This window comes from Schistocerca gregaria, chromosome 4 (assembly GCF_023897955.1).
Source record: "Schistocerca gregaria isolate iqSchGreg1 chromosome 4, iqSchGreg1.2, whole genome shotgun sequence".
Classification (NCBI taxonomy): domain Eukaryota; kingdom Metazoa; phylum Arthropoda; class Insecta; order Orthoptera; family Acrididae; genus Schistocerca; species Schistocerca gregaria.
The window spans coordinates 250,257,540-250,272,896 of NC_064923.1; the positions used below are offsets into that span (position 1 = coordinate 250,257,540).

Sequence of the window (15,357 nt, forward strand, 5' to 3'; positions counted from 1 at the left end):
ATCGTCTTTACCACAGTGGGATAATTGTGTTAACTGTTGTGCCAATTAAGTTTGAAATAATAAACAGTTAACTTACTCTTTCCATGTGTATAATTTTCATTTGATTAGCCCTTATAGAAACAAAAGCCAGAAACACCATGGGCCGTTGCAGACTCACGAATGAAAGCGGCCTAACTGAAGGAAAAACAAAATGTGGTACTTCCTTGTTGGTAACCTGTTGTCTGTGGCTCCTTAAGCAAATGCGTGTTATGAAGCTTAAAAATACTGATAATTCCTGTCAGATTAATACTGTATATTGAAACGTTTTCGAGATCCTGTGCAAGACACAATTTTAATCTGTCAGGAAGTTTCAAAACGGTACGCACTCCACTGCAGAGTGAAAAATCCATTTTGGAGATTAAGAACACTAAATTTCCATGCAGTTTTCCTTTATTCGGGAGAAATATCTCTTCAAGAAACGTAATTAGTGTACGTCTCCATCTACATGAGGGAATATTCATCCAAAGTTGTCACTGACGTACTGGCCGAAGACTCGTATTGCTTCGAAGAATGGCGCCACGATGCCGATGATTTCAGACGCTGGAGGGTCGAATCCCAGGCTGCCACCACCGGGCAGTTCAATGGTGTAGGCGAGCTCCACTCCGCCGAGGGCTTTCGTCCAATCGTCGCTGCTGCCGGCTGACGCCCCTATTGAAACAGCACGTCGGCGTCACAATTAGTTCAGACATTTTCTCGCCATAGAATCATAGAAACAATTGTATGCTAACAGAGAGAAAAAGGAAATAAAGTTGAAAAATGGACGACTAGCCACCTATTTGCAGTGATTTGGTTCAGCGACGAAGCAATCATTTCAAACTGTATGAGTTGTGTATTCAAGTGCGTATTTTATTTATTTTTATTCACCTGGACCTCGTCTGAAAATTTCCCAGATAACACATCATTAAATTTCCTGAACATTTTTTAATAAATAAAAACAGAAATACCAAAATGTCGAGCATCAAATTACCGAAATGAAATTAGTAGCAATAAAATCATAATAAATGATCAACCTATTAATTTAGAGCATTTTAAATTGCGAGATTACGTAAGGAATGGGGAGGGCTTTAGTTAGAGCCTCTCACTAGCTGTAAAATGGAATGGTTTCAGGAGACCGTGGAAAATCCAAATCAGGATTACTGTGAGATGTACACCATGCATACATTTGTAATTACTGTCTGACAAAGTGGGACATTTCTCTTAAACTGACTAAAAATGGACGTAATTTTGGTAGCAGAAACCGGGACACCTCTTCAAGCTAGAAAAAAGTGAATTAATTAATGGAAATATTTTCTGCGTGCTGTGATTCTGATGTTATTCACAAGGTCATTTATATATATTGTGAACAGCAACGGTCCCACGACATTCTCCTGCGGCACACCTGAAATCACTCTTACTTCGGAAGACTTCTCTCCATTGAGAATGACATGCTGCGTTCTGTTATTTAGGAACTCTTCAATCCAATCACACAATTGGTCTGATGGTCCACGTGCTCTTACTTTGTTCATTAAACGACTGTGTGGAATAGTACCAAACGCCTTGCGAAAGTAAAGAAACACTGCATCCACATAGGAACCCGTGTCTATGGCCCTCTGAGTCTCGCGGACGAATAGCGCGAGGTGGATTTCACACTATTGTCGAAACCCATGCTGATTCCTACAGAGTACATTTCTAGTCTCCAGAAAAGTCATTGTACTCGAACACAATACGTGTTTTAAAATTCTGCAACTGATCGACGCTAGAGATATAAGTTTATAGTTCTGCACATCTGTTCGACGTCCCTTCTTGAAAACGGGGATGACCTGTGCCTTTTTCCAATCTTTTGGAACGCTACGCTCTTCTAGAGACCTACGGTACACCGCTGCAAGGAGGGGGGAGGGGCAAGTTCCTTCGCGTACTCTGTGTAAAATCGAACTGGTATACCATCAGGTCCAGCGGCCTTACTTCTTTTGCGCGATTTTAATTGTTTTTCTATCCCTCTGTCATCTATTTCGATATCTACCATTTTGTCATCTGTGCGACAATCTAGAGAAGGAACTACAGTGCAGTCTTCCTCTGTGAAACAGCTTTGAAAAAAGACATTTAATGTTTCGGCCTTTAGTCTGTCATCCTCTGTTTCAGTACCATTTTGGTCACAGAGTGTCTGGACATTTTGTTTTGATCCACCTACCGCTCTGACATAAGACCAAAATTTCTTAGGATTTTCTGCCAAGTCAGTACATAGAACTTTACTTTCGAATTCATTGAACGCCTTTCGCATGGCCCTCCTCACACTACATTCACTTCGTGTAATTTTTGTTTGTCTGCAAGAATTTGGCTATGTTTATGTTTGCTATGAAGTTCCCTTTGCTTTCGTAGCAGTTTTCTAGCTCGGTTGTTGTACCACAGTGACTCTTTTCCATCTCTTAGGATCTTGCTTGGCACATACTCATCTAATGCATATTGTACGATGGTTTTGAACTTTGTTTACTGATATAATGTGTGAGAGAGAAATAATATGAGTTTATAAAAGGAAAATTTACAGCCTTAGAACATGCACATATTTAAAAATCTATGCCGTATTGCGGCACTGAAACGGGTTATTTCAACCTGCTTATGATTAATACAAGCTTACGCATGGTGTTATTCGAGTCAATAATAACATATGTTGACTTTGTTATTATCAAGGGAGGACACAATCCAAGAAGAGCGTTGTTATGTTTTACATTTATATTTAATAACTGAGTTGTACACCTACAGGTATTCCGATGAATGGCGTCCAGTAAGAATGACAAGTAAGTGAACGCGAAAACAATTGTAGTTGGAAGGATACCGAAATACTGCTGAAAGGATAATGAGCAAGCGTGCAACGAGTGGAGCGACCGAAATAGGTGTTGTTGGCAGGTGTTGTCCATAATCCACATGTTAGCTCCAGAGAAATTACGTGTGCTTCTGGAATAAGTCAGCCTGAGCTCTTCACATTTTGCGCGGAAACATTTTCCATCCGTAACACGTGTTATTTCACCAGCACGTCAACCAGCGCAATTGCAGAAGAATGGAATTTTATCCCTGGATGCTGTTGCGGCGTCTAGACAACGGACTCTCTTTTCCGATGAAAAGAGAATTCCGAATCGTGGAAAGCTGAATGTAAGAAATATGCATTACTGATCTTCTGAAAACCAGTACTGGTTGAGGCAGTGGGATACGAACGTCTGGTGGTCGATTATTGGAGATTATGTGGTGGTTGGTCTTTGGTTCATTTAAGAAACCTTAACAGGTAAAAGATACACAAAATTTCTTTCCGAAGCGTTACCGGCGTTCCTGGAGGAAGTACCATTCGAAAGACGTAGCCATATGTGGTACACGTACGATAGGTGGCCGGCTCGCTACACGTGTGTGCCTAGGGAAGCGCTCGACCAGCCTTTCCCGGTCGCTGACAGGGCTTCTCTGGGGTAAACGACGTTCTTTTGTGATATCAAAATGGTTCAAATGGCTCTGAGCACTATGGGACTTAACATCAGAGGTCATCAGTCCCCTAGAACTTAGAACTACTTAAACCTAACTAACCTAAGGACATCACACACATCCATGCCCGAGACAGGATTCGAACCTGCGACCGCAGCGGTCGCACGGTTCCAGACTGTAGCACCTAGAACTGCTCGGCCGCCCCGGACGGCTTTTGTGATATCATTTTCGTTGCTGTTGTAATTTTGCAATGAAAGTCTGTGTCTTGACATTAGACTTGGGGCACAAATGTTATTACAAGAAGCAGTCAAGAAGTTTCCGTTTGAGGGCGTTACTGCGGCGTAAATGCAATATAGTGTGACTTCGATACGGGGATATAGAAAGATTCAAATGGTTCAAAAGGCTCTGGGTACTATGGGACTTAACATCAGAGGTCATCAGTCCCCTAGAACTTAGAACTTAGAACTAATTAAACCTAACTAATCTAAGGACATCACACACTACCATGCCGGAGGCAGGATTCGAACCTGCGACCTTAGCAGTCGCGCGGTTCCGGACTGAAGCGCCTAGAACCGCTCGGCCACCGTGGCCGGCTATATACAAAGGCAAGGGGTCATTGTGGCATTTGTGTCTCTCCGATGTGCGTGCGTCAGTATGGAAACGTGAACTATGGCGCCGTGATTATCAAGTGCATCCAAACAGGACCAACGTGCTGTTATTCTTTCCTCGGCTACCGAAGGACAACTACCGGTAGGCATTCATCGGAGAAAGAAGGAAATGTATGGAGCAGCTTATTTGCCTAAAACTAACGTTGTGGATTGGTTCGCAAGTTCATGATAACGCTCGTTCCTATATCGCAATTGTAAGGCAGAAGTTACACCAATTAAGGTGGGAGAGACACGAGAACTCGCCCTATAGTCTTGATCCCGTCCCATGGGATTATCACGCCTTCGGAATGCTAAAAAAGACAATGAAGGGTCGGCGATTCCTATCGGACGAGGACGCTTACAGGCAGTTACGGACTTCTTCATGCAGCGTGACACCATGTTGTACCACACGGGTATCTTCAACCTTTTTGTTTCAAGGCTCGGGGGTATTTTCCTCATTGGCATACCGACTCCGGACTGTACAGCCTTCGAACAAAAGCGTTTTGAACGCCTCTTATATTTAACTCTTTATTCCTGCTACCTTTCTTAAAAATACATTCCATTTTGACGTGCACGTTTCTTTCATGTTTCTGGTAGAAAGAAGAGCAGTTACCGTCGTTAGCTAGTGAAACACTGCAACTATGCATGGGAAATCGATGCTTTATCTTCAGCGGATCAGTTGATTTATAGAAACATAATGAAATGAAATTAATTACCAAGTTGATTGCTTTGCTGCTACCTAACAACCGGTGGGCAAGCACTCAAAAATTTAATAAATGTAGTTCCCCTTCTGCCAACATATGGGCCTGGTTGTGTGCTGCTGCATTGTTCTCTTAAGAAATTCTTTAAAAAGTAGAATGCTAGCCTAAGGAACAGTTAATGAATGTAAAACCGACACATTAAACGAAATGGTAGTAGTCCGTTGAGACAAAGTGGTTCAAATTATATTCAATGCTGCATTTATTCAGGTCAAAGAAAGAAGTGACAGAAATGTTGGTCTACTGATCCTAAATATAAGCACAATAATTAAAAATGTTTTGAAATAGCATTGCAGTAATCAGAGCGTACACGGACAATATTTACTTTGTGCCGGCGGCATTATCCAATGCACTCATTTGCTAATCTTAGCAAATTTCCTCGTCTAACCACTTCACCGGAGTTCGATAAATAATATTGATTCTGAACTCAAAGTTCAGCATAACTGTTGATTTTAAAGCAATGTGGGACACATTTCCATAATAGTAAACTGTTGCACTGAAATAACTTTCTCCAACATCCTACACTCCATCTTATCGTAAGCGGTTCGTAGGCTGCACAGAATTTTACCCATTCTAATGACAGCAAACGAAAGGCCCCTAAACGCGCTCTCCCTCAACCGTGTCACGTGTCTGCTACTATAGAAATGTCATTGTGGTTATTTACAAGATTTAAACATATTTCATATTGAACATTCAATATACAATATGATAATTTGTATATATTCCATTAATGCATAGATTAAATTTATAAATCGTTACAATTACATCTTTTAGATAACTCTTTTACGCTACAAATCGGAACCACAAGAACCTAGCCAAATCTACGACTTTCTCCTCTGTCACCCTGACGCGCTGTTCTAGTCCACTAGTGCTCCTACAAATGTATCGTAATAAATTATCATGTTAATACACATAAACAATAATAGTATCAATACTTGACGCTCAGGGTACGCTTGCTTTGTAACTGTGGAGATTATCTGTTATGGTAGTAGTTAACAGTAATATGGGATTTTATTTACAACCGACCGATTACTCTCTTGCCTTTAGTAGGATGTCTATAGGCTCCTTCTACAGCTGTCATCATTTCCTTTTATATGAGACATCAATTTCTTACGAAATTTTCAGTAATCGTGAATACTTTTGCTATTATCAGTTTTTACGTATAATTATTAATTGAATTGCTACACAAGTAGTGACAATTGTACTGGAACCGTCCTTTTATGACGAGTTCAATGATATATTCAGAATTACTGTTGCTAGTCTGGAACTAACTTTACTCTTTTTGGCGAATATTTCAAGTATTCGCATTTTTATATTGCAGAGAACATCGTAAAAACACAAGCATTGCAATACAGTATTTCATACCAAAACAAGACCGTGACAGTTATCACAAGTCTCTTCCTGTGCGGAAATCACAGCAAGTGGGCGAAAACCGGACACTAGATGGCGGTGACGCGTGGAAGTTTTCGGCGGTGCTGGAGTCGTGCTAGGATGGCCGAGGCGGTTAAGGTGAGCGCTAGCTTAAAGCGGCAAAGCCGGGTTAGAGTCCCTGTTAGGCACAAATTTTCATTGTCTCCAATACATTATGGAGCTTGAATCTGATTGTATTCGCAATTGTGAATACATCTCTGGTGTTTACACATCAGCGCTGACATTCTCTCTCCATGCTGGTGTCCCTTGCGAGAGGCCACGCAAGCAGCATATTATTGCCTTCCAGTTCACGTGTCAGGCCAACCTAAGTTTCCAAGTAATCATCGGTTTTAAATTAAATTTTTATCCACCATAAGGCTTTTTTAAGAAGTCTCTCTCTGTCTCTCTCTCTCTCTCATTGACATGGGTCTAGCTGGAACGCCCATCAGCCTGGCGTGACAGCTCCGTGCAACAACACGAGATTCCTCATTAGACAGCAATCGGATTCACGTTCAAAGCAGATAAACCTGAAGTTCTAAATATTTTAGTTTCGCCAAAGCCACTAATCGGAATATGAAGAGTGAAATGCCGTTGAGCCGCGCGGGATTAGCTGATCGGTCAGAGGGGCTGCAGTCGTGGACTGTGCGGCTGGTCCGGGCGGAGGTTCGAGTCTTCCCTTGGGCATGGGTGTGTGTGTTTGTCCTTAGGTTAATTTAGGTTAAGTAGTGTGTAAGCTTAGGGTTCAAATGGCTCTGAGCACTATGGGACTCAAGTTTTGAGGTCATTAGTACCCTAGAACTTAGAACTAGTTAAATCTAACTAACCTAAGGACATCACACACATCCATGCCCAAGGCAGGATTCGAACCTGCGACTGTAGCGGTCTCGCGGTTCCAGACTGCAGCGCCTAGAACCGCACGACCACTTCGGCCGGCGTACGCATAGGGACTGATGACTTTAGCAGTTACGTCCCTTTAAGATTTCACACACATTTGAACCTTTTTTTTGAAACGCCGTTGATAGCGTCTCTTAGTACTACGGTGTTAGCAGCGCAAATTAGTTCTACTTGAAAAAGCGAAGCTAATATCAATATCTCTGTAATTACTACAGCTATGAAAAGAGACATTATGTCATTTAGTGAGGACTTTTTCACACTTCATTAGAGTGAAATAGAATTACGTTGCCTTAAACGTTCCGTAAATATTTGAGATCTTAGCTGAAGGATCCTGTGTATCAAGACGATGTAGAAATGGATTGATCCTTGAAAAGAAAATGAAGAGCAAGTGGATGTCCACATTATCGTAGGCTCCGACAGTATCAATAAAAAGGGATCCTATGTACTTTTTGCTAATAAAGGCCTCTCTGATTTCAATAGAGCCACGCTATTTTGTTCTGTCTCCTTTCCTAAACGAGTACTGAAATTTAGAGAGTTTATTATTAAATTCGAGCTCAAACGTATAACTGATTTTGGCCATTCTAAGGTGCTGCAGATACAGGAAGGTAAGGGAACTGCACCCTACTCAGAGACCAACTATAGGTCCTGCAAGGTGAAGGCAAAATTTAGCACTATAGTAGGTGAGCCAAGAAAAACGGTACATGCTTTGAGGGGTGTTAGTGTTGGTGATTCTGAACTAAAAACGTCTAATGGACACATGCCCTATTCCGAATGGTTTCCGAGATAGAACACCTTTAATGTAAGATTTGTATTTTTTTCTTGAATACCTCGAAAACCACGGCCTCTAGCGAATACTTGTCCCAATACAAAATTAAAGTACATTAAATTTCCTACAAAAAAATAATTTGCGCGAAGACAGCGAGAGAATACTGCAAATCTCGCGCGACGGGCATGCCCTGTAACTTTGTTAGTTTTTGTAAGACAGTTTGATGTAATTTCTTGACTTGACAGACCAAAAAGTCTGGTATAGAATTGTTCGTCTCGAATCCCTCTACACTACTGTGGCTCGTTGTAAGCAATGACAATGTACTGAATAATACAATAAAAATAACAATGCACATTAAATGTGTTCTATCTCGGAAACCTTCCGGAATGGGGCATATGCCCAAGTGAGGTGTTTTGTTCAGAATCACCAATGCCGTCTCCTCTCAAAGTGTGTACCTTCCCTCCTGACTAACCCTGTAAAATTTTCAGCAGCAGCGTTCTAGCTGGGTTAGGGATCTTGTGAAAAATACGTAGAATAATTCATAAGGACTCTCCGTGGAAAAAAACGGGAGGTTATATTTCAGGTATATGCTAAGGAGACACACACACCCATGCCCGAGGGAAGACTCGAACCTCCGACGGGGAGAGCCGTGCGGACCGTGACACGACCAACTAGACCGCAGCTTTCTGTAGCAGAGCTCGACCCTACAGTCGTTTATTTTCTTTTTGAAGAAATCAATCTCTTCATCTGTTGCTTTAGATTCTAAGTAAGGAGGTCCTGATTGAGAGTTGCGTCAAGACATTTTCTGTTCTGAAGCATTTACTGCCCCGCCGTACAGTCTCTTTCCTTCCAAAAAAATTCATCGGCTCTTTCTTTGGGATTCATTTTCCATCTCCTTCCTTCGTGGGTGACGTCCGACAAATCGATACGTTTGCTTGTTTACCAAGCCGTTTGACTCTGTGGACACTAATGCGCTGAATAAATCCCGTCGAGGCTTCTAAAAGTTCTCTTCGCCAAACTAATGTGACGTCTGTAGGTGTGGTATGCGAGAACCCACAAAATTTCAATGCAAAAGTGATCTGATCTCGTGGGTCGCGATGAAAATTCCAACTGGATGTTGTTGTTGTGGTCTTCAGTCCTGAGACTGGTTTGATGCAGATCTCCATGCTACTCTATCCTGTGCAAGCTCCTTCATCTCCCAGTACCTACTGCAACCTACATCCTTCTGAATCTGCTTGGAGTATTCATCTCTTGGTCTCCCTCTACGATTTTTACCCTCCACGCTGCCCTCCAATACTAACTTGGTGATCTCTTGATGCCTCACAACATGTCCTACCAAACGATCCCTTCTTCTAGTCAAGTTGAGCCACAAGCTTCTCTTCTCCCCAATCCTATTCAACACCTCCTCATTAGTTATGTGATCTACGCATCTAATCTTCAGCATTCTTCTGTAGCACCACATTTCTAAAGCTTCTATTCTCTTCTTGTCCAAACTATTTATCATCCATGTTTAACTTCCATACATGGCTACACTCCATACAAATATTTTCAGAAACGACTTCCTGACACTTAAATCAATACTCAATGTTAACAAATTTCTCTTCCTCAGTAACGCTTTCCTCGCCATTGCCAGTCTACATTTTATATCCTCTCTACTTCGACCAACATGAGTTATTTTGCTCCCCAAACACCAAAACTCCTTTACTACTTTAAGTGGCTCATTTCCTAATCCAATTCCCTCAGCCTCACCCGACTTAATTCGACTACATTCCATTATCCTCGTTTTGCTTTTGTTGATGTTCGTCTTATATCCTCCTTTCAAGACACTATCCATTCCGTTCAACTGCTCTTTCAAGTCCTTTGCCGTCTCTGACTGAATTACAATGTCATTGGCGAACCTCAAAGTTTTTATTTCTTCTCCATGGATTTTAATACCTACTCCAAATTTTTCTTTTGTTCCCTTCACTGCTTGCTCAATATACAGATTGAACAACATCGGGGATAGACTACAACCCTGTCTCACTCCCTTCCCAAACACTGCTTCCCTTTCATGCCCCTCAACTCTTATAGCTCCCATTTGGTTTCTATACAAATTGTAAATAGCCTTTCGCTCCCTGTATTTTGCCACCTTCAGAATTTGAAAGAGTATTCCAGTCAACATTGTCAAAAGCTTTCTCTAAGTTTACAAATGCTAGAAACGTAGGTTTGCCTTTCCTTAATCTAGCTTCTAAGATAAGCCGTAGGGTCAGTATTGTCTCACGTGTTCCAGTATTTCTACGGAATCCAAACTGATCTTCCCCGAGGTCGGCTTCTACTAGTTTTTCCATTCGTCTGTAAAGAATTCGTGTTAGTATTTTGCAGCTGTGACTTATTAAACTGATAGTTCGGTAATTTTCACATCTGTCAACAGGTGCTTTCTTTGGGATTGGAATTATTATATTCTGCTTGAAGTCTGAGGGTATTTCGCATGTCTCATACATCTTGCTCACCAGATGGAAGAGTTTTGTCAGGACTGGCTCTCCCAAAGCCGTCAGTAGTTCTAATAGAATGTTGTCTACTCCCGGGGCCTTGTTTCGACTCAGGTCTTTCAGTGCTCTGTCAAACTCTTCACGCAGTATCATATCTCCCATTTCATCTTCATCTACATGCTCTTCCATTTCCATAATATTGTCCTCAAGTACACCGCTCTTGTATAGACCCTCTATATACTCCTTCCACCTTTCTGCTTTCCCTTCTTTGCTTAGAACTGGGTTTCCATCTGAGCTCTTGATATTCATACAAGTGGTTCTCTTTTCTCTAAAGGTCTCTTTAATTTTCGTGTAGGCAGTATCTATCTTACCCCTAGTGAGATATCCAACTGGATATCAGCGAAAAATCAGGTGCGGACAGCTTTAAACCTGAAAACTAGAGCCGGCGGAACGGAGTGGGGACTAATGTTGGTATTTAGTAAAAGTAAAGCCAACCCAGAAGGATTTCACGTCTAGTTAGTTTAGATCACTTGCTCAAAATCAAGTGAGCAAATGGATGAGAACGTGCCATCCTCGCAAGTATACGCCATGTATGGCTTGTGATATTTATTATGCACTTATGAGATGGATGAGTCCACATCCATTTGAGCACACGTGGAACTAGCTAGGTGTCCTTAATAAATTGTTCTGTTAAAGGAACAGCCTGATGCAAATGATGTTGCTCGTTAAAATATCTAGCAAACGGTGAATTACTCGACAATCCTTCATAGCATACGCTTGTTCGAGCACTCAGTGATCACATACGCGTCTCATTTTTTGAAGGAAACTAAAAGCAAGAAGAGTACTTACCCAGGATGACCGTGGACTCTCCAACTGCGTAGGTGGGACCACCCGCTGCTTCCTGGGCAGCATTGGCCGCGTCACCCAAGGCTTGCTGCGAGGACAAAAAAAATGGAGTGTTGTTTGGTAATAAAATACAAAGATAAATGATCTCGCTGTGAATTTATTTATTTTTGTTTACATCTGACATATGATTTAATATGAATGATGAACATAGGAAAAATTGCTCACCAGTGTTTCCCAGTTATCAGGCATCTCAGTAGTGTAGCTCCACGGGTATAGTATATACTGCAAAGAGAACAAAAAGTTATTCATCCTTTGGGGAAGCGCACGCGGAATATGATAACATTGAAAATGACAAGAGCATCTCTACAGCTACATCTATGTCTACACCCACAGGATGTTTGTTTTAACTTCAAGCAACTATATTTCTCGAAAACGACGCAACGTGCGAAAAAAAAGTTCTATATGAAAAGTTAATATTGTTAAAGGAGACTTACGTCTGCGCTCCATCTGGCCACCTCCTAGTCGCCCCTCCTGTGCGGGTGGGGACAATTTTGTATTTTTGAATGTAAATCCCAATTTTTAATGCGTATTCGGATTCTTAGGCAAAAACTATGTGCGGTTCATTGTTTTCCAATCGAGGTAGATGGCACTGTACTCGACAAATACCAAGTGCGCCTGTTTTTGCAATTAAAAACCGATGCATTTGATTCTATTGAGCGATTGAAATGGACGATGTTATTGGAGCTGTCACCATTTGCGACGTACGTTCTGTCATTCACTTCCTGCCCTTGACGTTCAGCGCTACCACAAAGAAGAAGAGCAATTTCTGAAGAGAATCGTGTTGGAGAAAGCGAAGGGTGCAGTATTTCAGTTCTGAAACTAAGAATCAGTCCAGAAAGTGGGTACACATTCACTGTCCCAATTAGCCCTAAGTATTCGAATAGACTGCAAAATGATCGTTACAGCTTTTTCTGATCGTTAACGATTTTTGGCAACAGATTTCATGACAGTCTGGCTGAGCGGTTCTAGGCGCCACAGTCTGGAACCGCGTGACCGCTACGGTCGCAGGATCGAATCCTGCCTCGGGCATGGATGTGTGTGATGTCCTCAGGTTAGTTAGGTTTACGTAGTTCTAAGTTCTAGGGGACTGATGACCTCAGAAGTTAAGTCCCATAGTGCTCAGAGCCATTTGAACCATTTTTTTTTCATGACAGTCACGCTTGAGAATATTGTGATATCACAGGCTTATTGTGAGAGTCTTACGAAATTATGTAGGTCAATTCAAAACAAGCGGTGCAGGATGATTACCGAAGGAATTGTTCTCCTTAATGGCAATGCGAATCTAACAAAGGAAAAACTCGGTCTTTTTGGCGAGGAGATTTTTTACAGCCGTCCTATAGCTGGGACTTGGCACCAAGCGACTTTTATGTTCCCCTCAAGATGAAGGACTGGCTGAATACTCAACATGACGAACAATGATCTTAAGGACGCTGTCAAAAGTTGGCTAAAGCACCAGGGGGAACCGTTCTTTGATCGAGGTATAAGCTGGAGTCACGGTACGACAAATGTTTGAATAAATAAAAGGCAAATGAAGTGAAAATTAGCTACGTGCGAAGCGTCCAATGAATACAAAAATAAAACTCTAGCTACTAACTTGACAGATAAGTTCTGTCCTTTGTTAAATCAGTTAACTGATTGAAGGGATGTGTCCAAACACTCCACAATGGCACTGAAACAAAGAATGACACATAAAAAGAGTCTTATGCAAAACTGTTTGACAGAGGAAGATCACCACTGTTGTTCAAATGTACGTGAAATCTTATGGGACTTAACTGCTAAGGTCATCAGTCCCTAAGCTTATACACTACTTAACCTAAATTATCCTAAGGACAAATAGACACACCCATGCCCGAGGGAGGACTCGAACCTCCGCCGGGACCAGGCGCACAGTCCATGACTGCAGCACCTTATCACCACTGTATTCCCCTCTATAAACAGTTGCACAAACGACAAAATGTCGGAGGAAAGATCGCTGGACCTGACGGGATAGCAATCCGATTTTACGCAGAATTTGCGAAAGAACTCTCCCCTTTTCCAGTAGCAGTGTATCGTAGGTCTCTTGAAGAACGAAATCTTCTTAATGATTAGAAGAAAAGCACAAGCCACTCTCGTTTTCAAGAAACTTCGACGAAGAGGTGCACAATAATGTGCATTGATGGTCTGCCGTAGACTGAGTAATGCGTTAGGATAACACCATCACAGTCGTACACGAGTATCACCACAACTTCAGACCGCTAAGCCTTCCACATCGCTGGCAACGGATTTCTACACAACGTTGCTGATTACTGTGGAGGACAGTAACAGGTTCAAACATGTAACTATTTTGTATCGGTTGTGAATAAATAGTTACCAGTATTTAAGTTCCAAGGCAACGGCCTTGTCGCAGTGGATACACCGGTTCCCGTGAGATCACCGAAGTTAAGCGCTGTTGGGCGTGGTCGGCACTTGGATGGGTGACCATCCAGCTGCCATGCGCTGTTGCCATTTGTCGGGGTGCACTCAGCCTCGTGATGCCAATTGAGGAGCTACTCGACCGAATAGTAGCGGCTCCGGTCAAAGAAAAACCATCATAACCACTGGGCGAGCGATGTGATGACCACACGTCCCTCCTATCCGCATCATCAACAGAAGATGATACGGCGGTCGGATGGTCCCGATGGGCCACTTATGGCCTGAAGACGGAGTGCTTTTTTTAAATTTAAGTTCCAACCCTCGTAATTCCGCACTTCCGCGTAACGAACAAAATAAGTGTGTACGGAACTACAGGCCACCAGTGTGATGAATTGAATACTTTTTAGAAATCAAAAGACAGCATGTCGTTATGAATGGAGAAAAGTCTTCAGACGTAAAAGTACCTTCGAGCGTGCCTCAGAGGGAGTGTTACAGGACCGTTCCTTTTCACAATACAGGTATATATAAATGATGTAGTAGATAATGTCGGAAGTTCCATTAGACTGTTCGCGGATGATGCTGTAATGTAAAGAGAACTCTCAACTCTGGAAAACTGTTGCGAAATACAGACTGGACTGCTCAGAGGTTCGACACTTGATGCAGGGAGTGGCAACAGCCACTCAACATGAACAAAAAAATGGCTCTGAGTGCTATGGGAGTTAACATCTTAGGTCATCAGTCACCTAGAACTTAGAACTACTTAAACCTAACTAACCTAAAGACATCACACACATCCATGCCCGAGGCAGGATTCGAACTTGAGACTGTAGCAGTCCCGCAGTGCCGGACTGCAGCGCCTAGAACCGCACCGCCACCGCGGCCAGCTCAGCATAAACAGATGTAACGTATTGTGAATATACAGACAAAATGACCCTTTTCTATGATTACAAAATTGTGGAACACTCACTGGAAGCAGTTACTTCTGTAAAATATCCAGGAGTATTTGTACGGAGCAATTTGAAGTGGAAAGACCTCATAAAACTACACTCTTGGAAATGGGAAAAAGAACACATTGACACCGGTGTGTCAGACCCACCATACTTGCTCCGGACACTGCGAGAGGGCTGTACAAGCAATGATCACACGCACGGCACAGCGGACACACCAAGAACCGCGGTGTTGGCCGTCGAATGGCGCTAGCTGCGCAGCATTTGTGCACCGCCGCCGTCAGTGTCAGCCAGTTTGCCGTGGCATACGGAGCTCCATCGCAGTCTTTAACACTGGTAGCATGCCGCGACAGCGTGGACGTGAACCATATGTGCAGTTGACGGACTTTGAGCGAGGGCGTTTAGTGGGAATGCGGGAGGCCGGGTGGACGTACCGCCGAATTGCTCAACACGTGGGGCGTGAGGTCTCCACAGTACATCGATGTTGTCGCCAGTGGTCGGCGGAAGGTGCACGTGCCCGTCGACTTGGGACCGGACCGCAGCGACGCACAGATGCACGCCAAGACCATAGGATCCTACGCAGTGCCGTAGGGGACCGCACCGCCACTTCCCAGCAAATTAGGGACACTGTTGCTGCTGGGGTATCGGCGAGGACCATCGCAACCGTCTCCATGAAGCTGGGCTACGGTC

General features: G+C 42.8%; 1 protein-coding gene and 1 pseudogene across 1 annotated transcript in view; one reads left to right on the forward strand and one right to left on the reverse strand.

The window, feature by feature from the left end:
* Positions 1–411: 411 nt before the first annotated feature.
* LOC126268054 (carboxypeptidase B-like) overlaps positions 412–15,357 on the reverse strand; it is a 169,521-nt gene continuing 154,575 nt past the window's right edge. The window contains exons 8-9 of the mRNA XM_049973488.1: positions 11,273–11,357; positions 412–687 (exon numbers count right to left, since the gene is read on the reverse strand). Coding sequence (XP_049829445.1) covers positions 497–687; positions 11,273–11,357 — 276 coding nt within the window. The 3' untranslated portion in view covers positions 412–496. The remainder of the gene's footprint in view (positions 688–11,272; positions 11,358–15,357) is intronic.
* Positions 13,697–13,813, forward strand: LOC126268392 (5S ribosomal RNA; annotated as a pseudogene).